Source organism: Cyprinodon tularosa, unplaced genomic scaffold (genome assembly GCF_016077235.1).
Source record: "Cyprinodon tularosa strain WSP-4 unplaced genomic scaffold, ASM1607723v1 ctg1, whole genome shotgun sequence".
NCBI classification, from domain to species: domain Eukaryota; kingdom Metazoa; phylum Chordata; class Actinopteri; order Cyprinodontiformes; family Cyprinodontidae; genus Cyprinodon; species Cyprinodon tularosa.
Genome location: NW_024037781.1, coordinates 38,417 through 56,783, shown reverse-complemented (window position 1 = coordinate 56,783; position 18,367 = coordinate 38,417). Strand labels below are relative to the sequence as shown.

The 18,367-nt window shown below is 37.9% G+C and overlaps 1 protein-coding gene across 3 annotated transcripts in view; it reads left to right on the top strand.

Moving 5' to 3' along the window:
- Nucleotides 1–18,367, top strand: part of creb3l1 (cAMP responsive element binding protein 3-like 1) — a 50,864-nt gene that overhangs the window by 24,752 nt on the left and 7,745 nt on the right. For all 3 annotated transcript variants that reach the window (XM_038294275.1, XM_038295061.1, XM_038293521.1), the window contains 7 exons: nt 8,872–9,026; nt 9,139–9,220; nt 11,762–11,955; nt 12,078–12,224; nt 12,345–12,403; nt 14,650–14,718; nt 16,557–16,659. In XM_038294275.1, coding sequence (XP_038150203.1) covers nt 8,872–9,026; nt 9,139–9,220; nt 11,762–11,955; nt 12,078–12,224; nt 12,345–12,403; nt 14,650–14,718; nt 16,557–16,659 — 809 coding nt within the window. The remainder of the gene's footprint in view (nt 1–8,871; nt 9,027–9,138; nt 9,221–11,761; nt 11,956–12,077; nt 12,225–12,344; nt 12,404–14,649; nt 14,719–16,556; nt 16,660–18,367) is intronic.

Genomic DNA, 18,367 nt, shown 5'->3' with positions numbered 1-18,367 from the left:
CTATTAAAAATGCACTTATACATTATATGATTATAGGAAACACAGATATCCAGTAATAATGGTGCAGGGCAGCTTGTAGGTGAAGCAGCTGCCATTCATTGCTTCAGGTGACGTCTAAATAAACCAGGTGAAACTAAAATATTTCCACATGAGGAGTTCTGGATGGAGAATTTTGATTATATATATGTATTGTAGTTTTACAATTTTGGTATAATTACTGATCTAAGTGGGTTGCTCTGTTGGAAAAAGACACATTTTACATTTATATTATGTTTTAGAGTCTTTATACTCCAGTTAATGATGAATCAATTATTAAATTAGTTGACGATTATTGAAATAATCAATTAATGCTTCAAACATTGATAAACAGCATCTAATGAGTGTAGTGTTTTTTTTATTTAATTTTTATTAATGTAGCAAAATTATGCTTTTCTCTTTTAACATTGAATTCCTCTTATCAGTACGGATGCTCACATCGAGCATAAAAAAGGGCGTGCATATTGCATAGCACCAATGACACCCGACCAATCGTGTCCCTACCAAAGTTAAAATCAAACCTACGCCCTTGACACCAGTGCACCTTTTTAACTTGGTATTATGTGGAGGACAGAGAAAATACTTCAAGGATGGTGGTCTGAATCTTTAAGAAAGGTGAAAGGAGAGTTCATCCAAGCTTAAAGAGAGAATTTACTCTCTGGTTTTGGAAAAGAGGCTCTGAGTTCAGGAGAAGCATTTAGACATTTCATTTCATTATGGTCGTAGAAAAGAGGTCCAGATCTATACCCTCTTTGGGTTGTTGTAAAGGTCATGGCTTGGTTGTCCGGTCTACATCTGTTTTGTAGATCTGTAGAAGAATTATGACTGTGTTTCCCTCCCCCAAGATATTTAGTGGGGATATAGCAGTATGTGGTACCTGGGTTACTGTTAAGAAGTATCTAGTCCTTGGATGACTAAAGGAAGTACTGAGTGTAGGGCTTTGTCGGTGCTGCTCCTGGTTGTTGTCCTCATGGATAGTCCACTGGACTTGATCTCAATAGAGTGTAACACAGCTTTAAGAAGTCTGAAGTTATTGGTCTCAAATGAAAAGCGTAGACCACTCTGTTTGGGTCAGAGGTCAGTCTTTGCCTCAGGCAGAAGAGTTCAAGCATTTGAGTAACTTATTGACAACTGATGCAACGATAGTGAAGAAGACAGACCATCTATATTAAATAAGCACAGCCTCAGACTACATCAGTGGTCTTAAGACAGAGGCTTCAATACACCTGACTCCAGTATGAACTCATTAGCAGACCTTGACTGCTTTAGACATTTGATTCTTGTGTGTAGGGCAAGGAGCACATCTAAAAGTTGCACCAGCCCTCAAGGATTTGAGCTTGAGACCACTTGACTTGTCTAGATGGATTGATGTACCTGTCTGCCTAAGTTCTGACCCTTACCTACAGACATGACTTAACAGATTACAGCCAGAAGCAAACAAATACCTAAAATTAGATTCTTCTGCAGTTTCCACACCAAGCTTTATTTATAGATGGGATAAGGAGCTCCAGACTAGTGTTGCTTTTGGCAGTCTCACAAGCCTTAGTCTTTTAGAAGAAAATTCTTATTAGTTTTAGTAACAATTAAGTAATTTCATATGCGAAAGTTTTACTTGAGGTTTAGTATAGTTTTAGTCTGATTTTTTTTGTGTGTATTCTCTATCTGTTTTTAAAGAACACCTCCTAAAATGTTGAAAAGTGGATACAAAACAACTCAATCTATATATCCCATAATTTGTTTAAACAGCATTTGGTTAAATACTTTTTTAATTATTTATCTGATTCTTGTGCTAAGAAAATGCAAAAAAATACAATATTTAGGTAAAACAAAGTTTAACTTGGAGGCGCAACTTAATACAGCAGAAGTAATGCTCATTAAATTGGATGATTATGTCTCCATCCTCGTCATTCTCTATGCAGTTCTTGCCTCATTCAGCTTCCATCTCAGCAACTTCCTTAAATTTTAAGAAAACTCTCATGTTTAAACTTAGTAGACAAACACTCCAAGAACTGAAACACTGTCTCCACAAATTGAAATCATAAATGATCAAAACTGATCACATCAATCCCTGAAAAGATACACTTAAGGATCCACCCAGTAAAGCAAACTTAAATAGGTCCACACAGCATATCACAAGACATATGCCAATTGGGGATGACGAAATGTGCTGCTCCTCTACGTCTGTTACTACGACAGCTACTGCTGTAGCACACATGCTACCACTGGGGACCATATTAACAGTCTTTAAAAAATACATAAAATGGTAAAATCAGAGACAGCTTCATTCAAGGACAGATTGTCTCAACTTAGGACTTTCTTCAGAAATCGGGACATGTGGTCAGTATATTCGTATAGCTTTTAGCCTTTTGCCTCATTTACACTACCCCTCAGACCAAACTTGGATAAGTTAAACGGGCCAAGGTCGCTTCTTACAACCATTTACATATCACACTAGCACGATTCCTTGCCTCCTATCGGAAGTACACGATATTATGGCTCACAAAAAATGTTTGCGGCCATAACATTCAGGAACTTATGTTCCTGGATAGTGTCCTCTGCCCAAATGTCTTTTTCTACGACACATTATATATTTATTTTTGGATGGATCACATTTAAAGTCTATACCTAAGTTATTCTGCAAAGTCCAACTGTAAAGTCTTTAACACACTGAGATGGAGGGGGTGGCCAAATCAGCACATGATGCGGCATGACATTGGTGATCCTTTAGGTTTGATGCACAGATTAGATGCATAATAGGCAGAAATGTCTTTGATTTTGTTTGTCTGACGAATTATCATCATTTTTGTCTAGTCTTTGTCTAAACAATGAGAACTCACACACTTCTCATCCTTTTTCCGTCATCCAAGATGTTTACTTCGTCACCGTCTTGTTGTCTTTTGGTAAAAAACTTTACGAACAAAATGATTTTGTCATTGTCGTAGTTGATGAAAACAACACTGCTCCAGACAAGAAGACAGAGCATACGATTAACTCTGACCCAGGACACCCTGGGATTCCCTTGAACTAAATAGGGCCACTGGTAACGATGATGTTTGGGTTTCCCCTTTAAGCCTTGTTACACTGGTAAAACAATCTCAGATTAGAGGAAGACGATGGACAGCAGATTGAAGACGTGCCACTTCGGAAACTTCTCAGAGTTAGAAAAAAATAGCGAACCTACAGTATAAGAAGATGAACTCGTACTTTCTTTATTAAGTTTGAGAGTTGAGATTAACAACAGGCTTTTCACAGATCATTGTGTTTGGTGGGATTCATCATTCAATAACATCCTACAATATTGATTCTTGTTTCAAAAGGGTTTTTTCTTTTTCCCTTTCAGCCTTTGGTCGTATCATAGTTGCTCTTATCCCGTCAAGGAGACGCTGAGCTCCTATTGTGCTGATCCATCTAATGTTTTAATACTACAGTCTCCCAGCTGAGATCAAACAAAGTCCCAACATCTCCTCTATTAACCCCCTGTGTTGACTGCCTGGAGCTTTTGCTTATTAACAGTTTCCTTACCTGTGCTTTCAGCTCTTTACCCACACAGGAAGGCTTCTTGAACCAACAAAACAGTCCTATAAACTAGGGAGAGAGAAGTTTAAGTGTCAGTTTTAATCACTTTTTTCGATAGCTTACCTTAGACATAGCTACTGAAGTAGGATGTGTTTATTTAAATACTATTTCTTTCCCTCTCTAGTTAATTTTTTTTTAAATCCAATTTCGTCACCACAATGATGGAAGTTGCCGCTTATTGTGTGACACCAGCCTCACATGGAAAATGAGCTTTCTTCAGCGTGAAGCTTCTGGTACTCATTAAAAATGTCATAGTGAGTTTCCAATCTGGCCGTGGCTTAACAAGGGCAGCAGCTTAACAAGGCTGAGGCTAACAGCAGGACGGGCCTCATTAGCAACGGCTTCTGTGGCGCCCTCTGATAAAGACCATGCAGGAAAAAGATAAACTGCATCTGTACAAACCAAAAAAAGAAATTTCTCTACCATCAAAATTATAGTCCAAAGGAGGATTCCTTTACTTTTCCTCAAACTATTGTTATTACAATTTGAAATGATTTGATTACATATAATAAACACCAATATGCAAACAAAAATTCTTAACTTTACCTTATTCTAAGCCGGAAAAAAAAATAATAGAAAAGGAATTACTCGATTTGGCAGCCACCTTTTTTTAAATGAATCATCTTCTCAAACCAGAACCACCAATATAGAATTGTAAATCATTTTTATTACATTGTAAGTAATAAAAATGAATTATGCTTCGCTCGAAGCGGCTCCCACTGTCCTGTTTAGAAAAAGTTGTGGTCTTAAGGCCGTTCAAAGCCTGGAAGGATGCTGGTTTCATGTTGATTCATTGAAGCCAAACTTGTTGGCTCTTTTTCTTTTTTTTTTTACTATTTTTTAGTCCTGAGTTACAACATGGTTGGTCAACATTGCTTACAAACACAGCATTTGCTGTTATAAAGCTCTGTGCGTCTTTTTCTATTTTAACATGAAGAAACAAAAAACATAGCTGTTTCCAACATTTTAAAGTTTCACAGTAACATCTTTCCAATTTATTCACAATCTGGTGATTGATCTGTTGCGACAATTTTGCACCAAATCCTGCGATGTCTAGATGTTTATATTTGCTAACCTTTGCCAGTAGGAGCTGTAAATGTGTCCATGTTTTGTTCTGCATGGAGCTGTCTGCATAGTTTTACATTTTCATAGGTGCACAGTGTGACTTCATAGACACAAACCAGGCTTTAGGAGTCGTTCAAGGACCTCAGCAAGGTTAGGTTAGTTTATTGTTAGCCTATAAGAAAATGTTTGTTTTTTTCTTATGTTCTTCAAACAATTGTGAGCCCCTTTAATGTTTCAACATGACAACAAACCTGTCAAACCTGCAAAACATGGTTCATAAACACATAGATGAGGCTCTTTAGGGGGAGGTAGAACTTGATTGGGATCCATAGAGTTCTGAATAGAACAGAACATCTCATGGATAAATTAGAACCTGCAATCCCAGCCAAGCCTTTCTGTCCAACATCTGTATCCGACCTCAGAAATCCAATTTAAAGAAAGTTCATAAAAATCCAATAAACAGACTTACACTGTGTTAAAAGCCTTTCCAGAAGCGTCAAAGCTCTTTAAGCGGTAGGGAAGGGTAATGACATTCTTTTAAAACATGTAGATTAATTATTGGACATAAAAAAAGAGATGTATGTGTGAAGACATAGCAGATCTAAAAACAGCACCACACATGTTTTGACATGGCACTAACACTACAGTACTAGCTCGTGACACTTCATTCAGAAATTTCCTTCACTCCTGATCCAGTGGTTTTATGGACTCAATGCCATGAAGCTGATGATTTGTTTTGATTTTAACTGTACTTGACATATTTGAGCATGGCGTGCTCCATTTATTCCACTGAAATAACAGATGTGGAAATTAATGCAGCTGATAGTAATAAACAGCTCAAATGAATACAGTGTGCACCTCCTAAATCCAGTTATTGTTTTGGCTCGCTTCAGGACAGTGTTTGTTTCTGATACTGACGCCACACATTGCAACGCCAGGCTCACGGCTATTGACTTCATGTCAAAAGGAAGTATCCACAGGGACTCATTTTTAAGATGGATCCTCACTGCGTTGATCCCTGCTGTAGTGATAGACAGCCTAATGTCGGCGCACACCACACACATGCATATCTACAAAGCTTGTAAAACTTGACAGCGTTTTTACCAGCAAAATGTTGCTAGGAAACGAGGAGGCAATTAACATGACGTTCAGGAACTGCCTGCACCTCGGGAGCTTTTTTGTTGTCTATATGAGTGTGTGTGTGTTTGCTGTTTAGAAACATCAAAGTGCCTGTGGTGGTGTCTTAAATGTTAAAGGTATAGAACCCTTTTCCCTAAAGAACCCTTCTTCCTAAAGTCAAATTTTATTCCTTACATCTTAAGTTAAAGTTTAACATTTATAGGGAAAGCATAAAAAGTTTTTGGTTTATTTTTTTGTTTTGCTCTGGAGGAAATAAAGCATTAGAGAGTTCTGATTCAAGGTAGATTCATGACTTACATACAAAAGGTTGCTGTGATGCTGTAGACTCTTTCTTAAGGAATATCTTGCAACTTTTGCACATTATAACTAAATTTAAATATCATTTAGATAGAACAACCATGAGACTGAATGTAACTTTAGAGGATTTCTAGGGATATGAGACCCTACTATTAGTTTTGCACACCTCAGATCTGACCTTAACGGAAGGGCATTAATAGATAATAGATTAAAGAGAGTTGTTCTGTTAAAGCATCCTCTTTTCCCTAAACTTTGTAAGGGGTCACAGAAAATAAACAAAAAATTTTTGAATATCCGAAAGCTAACACCAACTACAAGCATCAGCTGCGTTTCCATTACAAATGTGCGCAAAACTGTATTGATATTCTGATAATTTTGAAAATGCTATTTTTTGCAATTAAAGTATTTCCATTAAATAAAAAAATACATTTAGATTTGCACATTAATACAATTCTTCATGCCATAACTCTTAAAAATAACATGGCAGCGGTGGATGAAAACACATGGAATATATCCATATTTCAGCCACAGCTCTGGGGGGCGCCATCATCCGCCAACTACTTCTCGTCGCCTTCTTCATCTTTTACAAGGTAGTAAGATCCAGTGTCACTACCAGATTCATATTGGTAGCACGATCCATACCATCGGCTTATTTGTGCCTGTGCAACCAGATATACATCTGGGTCGCCTTTATTTTACTTTATAAAAAATACCTAAATTACGCTTTTCCCTGCCTAAAAGTTGTAAGCTTACTAAACTATAATGTGTTAAATGTTAATAATGCATTTTCTGAGAAAATTAATGCATTTAAATCCTGTCTTTTTTTATCACTCGTCTGTGCCAGAAATGGTATCCTATGTTACTTTCGGGAGCTAACTTTTACAGCTTGGGATTTAAATATAAATCTAGTCTTTTTGAATTTATTTTTTCATTTTGTCCTTACCTTATGGTATATAGAGCGTAATCTGAAGAAAAAAAAAACACTAAAATGCAGCTAAACATGGTTTAATTATATTTTGTCGGACTTCTCTGAGCATGTCCAATGATGATGTCCGACAAACGGTTTAAAGGAGAAAATGTAAAAAGCATCAAATTGTCTCAAAAAAGTCATAAAAAATGTTTTAGAGATGCAGCGTAGCATTATTTATTGATTTAAGGAAAACATAAGTACTTTTAATATTATAATTCAATTGTATGGCAACCTGGATGAATATCTGCTTGCATATGCGCAAATGAGCCAACGGTACGGATCATGCTTCCGGTACGGATTGGGTTGTAAACTCCAGTTTCAGATCGCGTGACCTATCTGATGCAGGGGAAAAAAATGAATTCTGATACAATCTAAAAAACCACCTCATTGAAACGTACTTATAATTTGCACAATTTGATGGTTAATGGAAACGTAGCATCAGTGACAATGGTACTATCGCAAGTACCATCTATGCAAGATGGGCTATTTCAGCCCATCTTGCATAAATGGATCCTTGAACCCCAGTCGACCTCGGCAGATGGACGCTCACACTGAGCCTGGTTCTGCTGGAGGTTTCTTCATGTTAAAAGGGAGTTTTTCCTCTCCACTGTCGCTACAAGCATGCTTAGTGTGAGGGATTGTATTCGAGTCAAAGAGTCGATGCAATCAACTGGCTTTCCTTAGATAGAAAACTTTAAATCAGTTTGACTGTATGATCTGGTGAACTGTAAAGTGTCTTGAGATGACATGTGTTGTGAATTGGCACTATATAAATAAACTGAATTGAATTGAATTGAACTTCGGTTATGCACCACTTTGTGGTTGTAAATCACACATATAAAAATATAAAATACACTAAACTTTAAAATTATGTGACAAAATGTTAAAAAGTTTTAGAAGCAGACAGATAAGTGTTTAAATTGATATAAGCGCTAGTTTTAAAACTGGCTGTGGAATCATTTTAAAACAAGAAAACGTAAAATAGAGATAAAAAGGGAGCATGGATGCCATATGACGCTCAGGGTTTGATTCTCTGCTTTCTTTGTCATCTGTCCCTTTTGTGTTTGCTAGATGCCCTCATTTAGTTTCAGTTTCAGCTCATCAGAATTAACTCTAGAGACTGGATGTCTGTGGAGGGAGAGACAGCTCATACGTGACCACAAAAATACCTCCTGCAGTCAGTAGACTAAACAGTGAAGTACCCGTGAGATTCTCCCAGCATTACACTCATATTGTGCATTGGTGGCCTTTAGCTGAAATGCTCTGCAACCTTATAGTTGGTGCGCTGGATTATGCATATTTTCTAGAGTGTTCAAAGGCGGCAACTGTTTCTTTTTCCCATGAAGGATAATGAAGACGTGTTGCTGGTTCAGCCCATCTTTTATTTCAGGGTCAATACTCCCTCACTAGAAACAAATTATGCACCACGGTTGCCAGCAGCAACGTTGTCCAGCAGCCTGTAATAAGCAGCCCCGACAGGAAGTGCTGGAATATTCCGGGGAAGCTCTCCCGATGCAGGATTTTTAAAGCTGCTGGTTATTTCCCATTGGCAGCCCCACAGTAAAGCCTCGCTGATGGGAAATGTGGGGAATTCTGCATCAGTTGCTCCTTAAATTTAATTTTCCTTTATTGGTAGGATAGAAAGGTTTTCCCGGGTGAAAAGGCGGTTAAGACCTTTAAGGTCTACAGGGTAGCATTTGTAAACTGCTTTGACTGCTAAACTTTGGATTTGGATCATAAATAGGAACATTAAGGGAAATTTGTTGTCTTCCTACCTTTTTTTCCAGAATTTGACTGGAACTTCAGTCAGGACTTGTCCTCCATCCTGGTGAAACAGGAGGAGCCTGATGTCGGCCAAAGGTTAGATCCTCAGCCTCTAGAAAACCTGCCTCTCATATTAAGCCCTGCCCCTCCCCATACAGGGTCACCGTGGAAACACACAGTAAGCATCCATCCGGTCGGCATTATCTGCCTCTGTAACAAATGCAAATTATTTTTTTTAAATGTTTACTCCTCTGCTTTTTCGCTCTTGTTTTTTTTTTTTTTTTTTTTAGGATCAGCGTCTAGATGATGTGAAGTCAGTTGCTATAAAGGATGAACCCAGAGAAAATGGACAGTACCTCAGCCTGCCCAGCGGTACTCAACACCACACAGAACTACATATTCACATACTTTGCATAAAAACAGTCCTTCCTCCCTGATTGCAAGGTGTAACAAAATACTAGCTTAATTTTCAGGTCAAATTACAGCACCTTGCACCAATCGATGCTCCATGCAGGCTCCTATTTTTTTAATAAGTCGGCTAAGGGTTGGAGTTGTCGCTGACAGGGTCATGTGACTCAAAGTCTGGGATCCCCTAAAGCGTTAAAGCTAACCATACATGCTGAAGTCAAAGTTTGTCATTGCAGAGGGAAGCAAAAAGAGGAAAAATATGTCTGAGGAGGCCAAAAAGAGAAAGAGAAATGGGAATCATTCCAGAGAAAAAAAACAAGAGTGGATCTTGTAAAAGAATTTGCTCGATGGTGCTTAATTTTCATGAGTGTATCAGCCCTCTGGCTGACACCTGGGCTCCCTTCTTCAGGGCTCTATCCAGCGCATTTCAGCACAAATACTGGTTACACTGAAAGTTGTTCAAATGAAACTGAAATTAGGCCGATACACTGACTTTTAATAAGCTTTACAGCAATGGAAACAGTGGGTTTTTTTTTACATATTTATTCCGTCATTGGCATATATACGAGAGGAAAGCACGGTTAAAAAGTGAACCCCTTACCCAGTCAGACCGTTAACATTGACCCTCTAGCAGACAGTGAGGCAGTAACATTGATTTACAAACTGATGCTACTTTGTTCTCACACATTTAGGTAAGTAATAAAGCTTAGCAGTAGTTTTTTCTGCAAACATGTTACTTCTATATCAGATACAAATTGATTTGTAAAGAAAATCCTGATTTATAGATCTAGTGCCTCTAGTCGCACAGCATCTGCGGTTTAAGTTTAGCTGTATTTTGTGCTTCCTTGGAAGCATTAACCCAACTGATACAATCCAATGATCCGTTAAAGAAAAAATTTGATTTTTAGATTCAGACTGAGCCAAACAGGGTTACCCCTACAACAGATTATTTCAGTAATAATTTATTTGGGTTTCTTTTGCTCCTTTGGTCTTCTAATGTAGTTGTAAACCTGCATCTCTTCTGTAGTCCACATAGCCTTTGTCATTTGGATTTTTTTTTTCTTCTGCTTTTTCTATTCAAACACCCCACTAGAAGGCCACATCCTCTCTCCCTGCTTTTGGTCCACTGGGAAAGGCAGCAAAATGAGTATTCTACCAACATGGGCTGAAATGCCATTCAGGAAAGAAGAGGCCAAGAACTTATCCTGAGCTCTAATTCAGCAAAATTGACAGATTTTAATTAGACTGATTGTTTTTTTATTTTTTATTGGGAGATAAACAGAGGAAATTGTCAACATGAGAACATACAGTAATCAGAACCACATTGGGGTGGCAGCATCGTTGTATGCGAGTGTTTTACTGCAAGTTGGAATGCAGAAAATTAGACAGCATCCTGAGGAAATAATACTTAGTTAAAAAAATTAAAGAGCTCAAGCTCTTAGCAAGGAAGTCAAAACTTGGTTGTAAATAGGTCTAACAAACAGAAACTGAAAGTCTCAAAGCATCACAAAGATTTAATCTTGGTAAATTGGAGAAGCGATAAAAGTTTGAATCTTTAAATCAAGTTTAAATTATTGACTCAGATCTAGACAACATTTATTGTAATTTTATATACAGAGAAATTTCATCTAGTACAGCTTTTCAGACAGTAAATGAACATTTCCGTTCCATAAAGTGCAGCAGCGCTTAAATGTAAACAATGTGGGAGAAACTTACTGTTAATTCTTAATATAAAAGTTTTTGAATTTTTCTTTTTTCATTTATTTTTTTGATAGAAAATAAAAAGGAATGTTTTCTGGTCTAGTGAACCAAAGAATATGGTAAATTCAGAAAGAGAAAATGAAGAATTTAAGAACCAGTTTCTAATGTATAGACCAGACATGGGCAATGTGGAGTCAACAAGTTATCTCCATGTCATGTATTTAATCTACCCAGCCAATTAACCAGGTGAGTCCAATCTGCACAGGTTGATTCACGGTGAAGATTGGACTCACCTGCTTCAGTGGCTGGGTAGAACAAATACATGACATGGAGATGACTTGTTGAATCCACATTGCCCATGTCTGATATAGACAGTTTAGAAATTAGAGATGATTAGCAGCTAAGATTATCTCTCAAACTAAATATTAGACATTGACCATTCCACCTATAGAACTCACTGACGTATACATCAGTTGGGTCGGATTCACAGGACGAGAGGGAGAAATTTTTAAAGTGTCTGTAAGCAGGTTTAGGGAACAACTATTGTTATCGATCAGTTAAATTGTAAAATATAGATGTATCGGATATCGGCCGTAGTTCCAGCATCGTGCGTCCTTATTAAATGATGGATAAAAAACAGTCACTGAGGGATGATACAGATGAATAGAAGTTGAAATGAGGAAAAAGAAGAATTGAGTATTATGGGATGAAAAACAACCAGCCTCCCTGAGTCCAACCTGTTCCGTCCTTTAACTTTACCTCCTGCGATTACTCATTCTCCCCAAACGCTTCCTTCCATTTCAGATGACGCTCTGCAGCTCCCTCCCACCCCTCCCAGCAGTAACCATGGAGACAGTGACGGCTCACTCCCGCCGTCCTCCCCTCACCTTCCTCTCCCTCCGTCTTCACCCCAGCCACAACAGAGGCCAGGAGGTCGTGGATCTTCTTCCTCTTCCTCAACAGCCATCTCTTCCTCCCCTCTCCTCACGGCACCACATGTGAGTCCAGTCAGCTTCATCCCCATCGTCATTGAAACACGTTTGGAGAGATCCAATGCAGTTTTTCTTAACATATGAAGCTTTTTAAAATGTTTGATATTTTCCTTGACCTTCTTATGCAGAAGCTGCAGGGCTCAGGACCGCTCATGCTTACTGAGGAGGAGAAGAGGACCCTGGTAGCAGAGGGTTACCCCGTGCCAAACAAACTTCCCCTCACCAAGAGCGAGGAGAAAGCACTGAAGAGAGTCAGACGGAAGATTAAAAACAAGGTCAGATCTGCAGTTGATGGGGATGATCTTTGGTTGCGATCGTTAAAATAAAATGACTATAAGGTTAAAAAAAAAATGTAAAACCGTCATAAAGTTAAAAACCCTTTTTTGTTTGTTTAGATTTCAGCTCAGGAGAGTCGGAGAAAGAAGAAGGAGTATGTGGAATGTCTGGAAAAGAAGTAAGACTTCCTTTTTCCACTGCTTTTAGTTCTCTTTTTACATTACAGGCTATTCCAATTACACTACTTACAAATCATGCACTTTAATTCTCTGAAAAAGTGCCGCCAGAACTCATGTGTAATTACATTCAAATACATCTTCTTTGCCTTCATAGCCAATGACGTTTCAGAGAATTTAATACATAACCTTTCCTGTTAATCCTAGGGCCACTTTTTTGAGATATGCAGGTTTTCCCTCAGTTCATTCCATCCATATATATTTTTTTATTTACAACCATTTGCTTGCTCTTGATGAATAGGTGGAAAAAAGAGTTGTGTAATGGTAATATGAAGTTGACAGGGATTGCTCAGACAGGAGCTAGTTTTTGTATTTAGAGGCTTTCCCAGCTACTATAAAGAGGAACGAAAGAATGAAACTGCATAGAAACCATCTATGGTGGCTTTATCTTTGTGATTCATTACCGAAGATGAAGAGTTGATCAGTTCTCGAGGTTTTTTTGTACTTTTTTCTGACCCGTTCTCCTGATGGCTGGACTCCAGTAACCTGCAGAACACATGCGCCAGATTCACAGAATCTGTCTTGGAAAATTAAAGAAAAGATGGATTTGCTTTAACAACCCCTTTCATCACAACATGGAGCAATAATAACACTGAGTAGGTCATGCAGATGGTTGCAGAATGTCCCATTAATCCCATCAGAATGGAGAGACGTGGTATGAATCACAGCGCTCAGCGTCTCTTATCCCTCTACATTAAAGTTTCTTCTGACTAATAGAATCACTTTGTGAGCTCTTTAGAAATCAGAGCTTTGCATTTACAAGCTGAAATCAGCGCAAATGAATCAAACAATGTCTGGAAGATCAGAGTGATGATGATCTTATGTTGGTAATAAAGATCAACAGGATTAGAACAAAGGGATGACCAGAAAAAAGGGGTGATTCATCCTTTTTCATTCTATGATTGTTTATTTCTAAGTTACAATTTGAAAGGGATGACTAAGCATATTCAGAGTATTAATAAGAGGGATTTTTCATTCAGAGAAAGTTTATGGTCTGAAAATAATCAGCAGGATCATTTTGGGCCTAGAGACAAAGGGGCTTACTTTGACTGGACCAACTTTTCTCTACTCAATCCGTACCGGAAGGATGATCCGTACCATTGGCTCATTTGCGCATGTGCAAACAGATATCATCCAGGTCGCCATAAATAATGTAATTATGGTACTAGAAGTACTTGTTTTTATCCTTAAATCAACAAAAATTCCTATAATGCTTCTCTAAATAATTTGGTATGACTTTTATGAGACAATTTGATGTTTTCTACATTCTTTCCGTTAAACTGCTTGTCTGACATCATCATTAGACATGCTCAGAAGAGTCCGGCAAAATATGATTAAACCATGTTTATCTATATTTTAGTTGTTTCTTTCTTTAGATAAGGCACTATATACAATTTTGTTAACACGAAAGGAAAAAATAAAACTCAAGATCGGTACAGATCAGGCACTGGGTGATAAAACAGAAAGGATTTTAAGGTATTTATTTCTCAGGAAATACATTTTTAACCTTTAACCTTTATAGTTTAGTACGCATACTACTTTTAGGGAGGGAAAATGTAATTTAGGTATTTTTTATAAAGTAAAATCAGGGGGCGACCCGGATGTATTTCTGATTGCACATGCGCAAATGAGACGATGGTCTGGATCATGCTCCCGGGATGGGTCGGGTAGTAACACTACCGTCCAGCAATTTTTAAAAAAAGCCTAGAGAAAATTGTCACAAATTTATGTCAAAAAAACTTTAAATGACGGTGATGAGAAAGTGTTTTGGCCTGAATGTGATCAGCCTTCCTAAACTAATCTCTATTTTAGGTTTAATCTTTTTCTAGATGACCTATTTTTAAGGCAAGAAAAATGGCCTCATGTTTTTTTTTACCTTGAAAACAATATTATTTTACATTAGAGGAAATAGCAACACTTTTAGTAATAAGGATGATTTTATTTAATTAACTGGATTAGCCTCAGGTTGTGGTGCAGACTTAAACCTCCAAGGCTTTATTCTACTGCTTAAATATAAACTCCCCTTTCTCTTTAGTGGTCCAAAATTTGTTTTTCTATCTATTTACTGTTTATTGCAGAGATATTTGCTTCCTTTTTTGTGATGCTGTAGCTCTGAGGAATGTTTAAATCCTTTTAGAGGGAAACCAAGCAAAGAAATATTACAATAATCCGTCTGTGTGTCCTTTAGGGTGGAGAATTACACGTCAGAAAACAGCGACCTGTGGAGGAAAGTAGAAAACCTGGAGACTGCCAACAGGTGAGGTTTTATGTACCTTGCAGATATTACCACAGTCCATCATGAGGTGTTTGTGTGCAGGCTCAGAAAAACGGTGACTTGGGTTATCTATCCCTCTAATGATGTTTGCACTATCATCAGTGACAGACAGGGGAGATCAAGTGAGAGATGGATAATGTGTTTTGCATTTCCCTTCTTTTTTTTTTGCCAATAAATATGGATTTTGATCAAATGAAAAATGGCGTCCAAATAGTGGGAACTTAGATTAAAAATAAAAACTGAAAGATGACAAAACTAACAGCAAAAATGCTTGGAGCGGCTAAACATTCATAAGGTTGGAGGTTAAGGTTCCCTCACAGAATCATAATCTGCTTTTTTTTCACATACTGCAGTCAAAGTCCCAGGAGAACTGAGATAATGCCACACATTTCTGTTTTTGATGCTTTCCGTTGCCCTTCTCTGGTTTCCACATTTCCTAAAGCCACTATATTCTTTTTGATCCAACTGAGCTTTGAGGTTTTTCGACCTTGTTTAACCTGTATGACATTTGTGACATTGTAGATTCGGGCAAATCTACACTAGTAGCTTTTAGAGACGTCCTGATTTATTACAGATCAGCAGACATTTGCTTTATTTTAAAGCATGTCGTCTTGTCTTTCCAATTCTGAAGTGTGACTAAGACAAAAGCCGTCATTTTGGGTGCTGTAAATCATGTCAGAACCTTTTATATCCTTTTATAATACGAGTTTTTGACACCGTGAGGTTTAAAGGAGTATAAACTGAAATTGAGCTCAGATGCGTTAAACCAGGCTGTGCCGTCTACTCTGTTATTATAACGATATGAAACCAATCTACTTTTATCCTGGGCTGGGTGGTTAGGTGGGTGGGTGGGTCTGGAGGAGGTAAAGGGTCCGTCTGCGTCTCGTCTGAGCCTGAGTCTGTCATTAAAGCAGCTTTCATCATGCAAGGCGCCCCCACCTCTTCCCTTCCCACTATACACGCTGATGAATATGTTTAACAACCACACGGAGGAACAATGAGCTGGCACAAAGCGGGGAAACATGAGTCAGCACGCTCACTCTCATTAAAATCCAAACTGTGTGCAGCTTTAAAAAGGGGCTTTAAACTGGATTTAAGCTAAAAATGTCCCAAAATGCACCCAGAAGTGGGCTGTTTGGTCCCATGTGCTACTTTTTTTTCTACAGGTCAAATCTAGGTGTTAGTACTTTATTTGCTATGAGAGGATAGTATTATTTCTCTGTGTAGAAATTAAGTTATTTTATGTCAAGGATTTGTAAAAGATAAAGAAAAGTTATAGAAACCTGTAGATTTTAAAACCAACATTATTAACCCTAAATTCTAAGGTTGCTAAAGAAAGATGCTCATCTTAGTGCTGGATACTTAAGAGGCAATAAGCTTAGCTGTATCTCCCATCAGATGTACGTCAACATCCCTTAAATCCTCTATTAGTTGATAAGATCTGCAGCTTCTGAGCTGTATTTTAATTTTACACCTGAGTGTCAGCTGGAGTGACTTGATTTTTTCCTTTTTTAAAAGTATTTAAACCCATGTAGGCTTGTTCTCTATCTCCACCTAGTGGTCCTGGTGTCCTAACAGCCGGGGTACAGTTGATACCATCAGAGCCCTGCTCTCCAGATGCATTTTCTCATGATGTTTAGGTGAAAATAAAACAGGAAACCATGAGTTTGAAATGTACTGTACACACTAAACCAGCAGAATCCGTGCTCCAATGGGGCGTTTAGCTCAAGAGCACGTGGGAGGGGAGCTCTGACGAGGACGCTGACATATTTACTTCTCTCCAAATTGTTTACTTCTCTTTCTGTCTGTTTTATCCTCAGGTCTCTTTTACAGCAGCTGCACAAGCTCCAGTCTCTGATTTCAGGGAAAGTCATCCCCCGTTCGTGTAAAATGGCGTCAACTCAGACAGGAACATGCCTAATGGTAAAGTATTACTGCTGCTACTGTAATCGGCTGTGTGAATTATACCAATATTAAAGCTTTGGGATCATCAGATTTGATTATTAGATAAAGCAAATCATCCAGGTACTGAAAAGAGCCTCAGACCATCATACTGCCAGCATCATGCTTGATGCTCTGTGTTCTGGGCATCCAAAACACTTAAACGGCAAAATTTGGACGCTGGTCAAGATACTCTATTCTGTCATTGCAAGCTATATATCAGCTTGGCTTTATTTGCTTCAATGATTTGAGGAAAAAAATAAAAGTTTTAAAACCTTTTTTAATGAGAAAGTCTACCTGAAAGCGTTATCTGTGCTATGATCCTGCAAAGATATGCAGTGCCAGACCACAGCAGATCAGCAGAACCCGTCAGACCAGCATACCCATAGTCAATACGCATGCGCAAAACATTGGATTTGAATGTATCCCCTTAGTTTTGTACGAAAAATAGACTTTAAACAACTAGACGGGCATGTATCCCTTTAGTAATGTGCAAAAAAAAACATATCACCATATGCTTCAAAACACTGGTAATTAAAATGTTTTTTTGTACATTACTAAAGCGATACACACCTACGGAAGAGGATAAGGGCCACTTTAAAAAAAAAAAAAAAAGTTAACTGATTTTAAATTTTATATCAGTTTAGTATGGAAAAAAAAACTTTAATCTCAGAACTCTGACTTTAATCTCAGAATTCTGACTTTTTTTCTCAGAATTCTGACTTTAATCTCAGAATTCTGACTTTTTTATTGTCAGAATTCAGTCAGAATTCAGAGATTAAAGTCAGAATTCTGACTTTTTCCCATACAAAACTGAAATAAAATTTAAAAATCAGTTAACTGTTTTTTTCAGTGGCCCTAATTCTCTTCCATACACACCCGTTCAGGTAGTTTAAAGTATTTAAATACTTACTTTTTGGTGTGTTTTGAAGCGTATGGTGATCTGACCTTAAATTGTTTTTTTTTTTTTGCACATTACTAAAGGGATACATGCCCGTCTAGCTATTTTAAAGTATATTTTTCGTACAAAACTGAAGGGATAAACGGGTATTGACTATGGGTATGTTGATCTGACAGAACACCAGCCAGGCTGTTGGGGATTTGACGCTGCTATTCGTGAGGGCTGATAGTCACCAAAAATGCTTTTTGGCTAAAACGACAAGTACTAGAATATAAAGTTGAATATTTTTCGCCGGCAGGTTTTAAAGTTTTTATTTAGTGTAGTGATTCATAAATAGTTTTGCCACAGATCAGGGAGAAAATAAGTAATAATGAGCAGAGCTCTTTTCTGTGTACATTAAAATCCATTCCTCCGGCTTTTTAAAACCTGTGGAGTATAACCCATTTAGATTTACAAATTGTTCATATGCAGACTTCTCTGTAGTGTCCGTCTCCCAGAAAAGTCCTGGATTCTATTTTCTTATTGGTTGACGCTCCCCATCAAGCTGCAAAAGTTCAGATTCCTGAACTCCAGTGTTTAGGGCTGGTCCGCTCCGACATCCAGAACCTCTCCACAATTCTTCATGCTGACCACCATTGACTTTGCATGTATATGATATGCTTAGATGCCCAGAACGAGTTTGAACGATAGTGAACGCACCATTGCAAGAAAAATATGTCCCAAAATGTTGTGCTCTTGTCTCTTTAGTCCACAGATTACTTTCTATGGATTGTAAAGGAGTCTATTGAT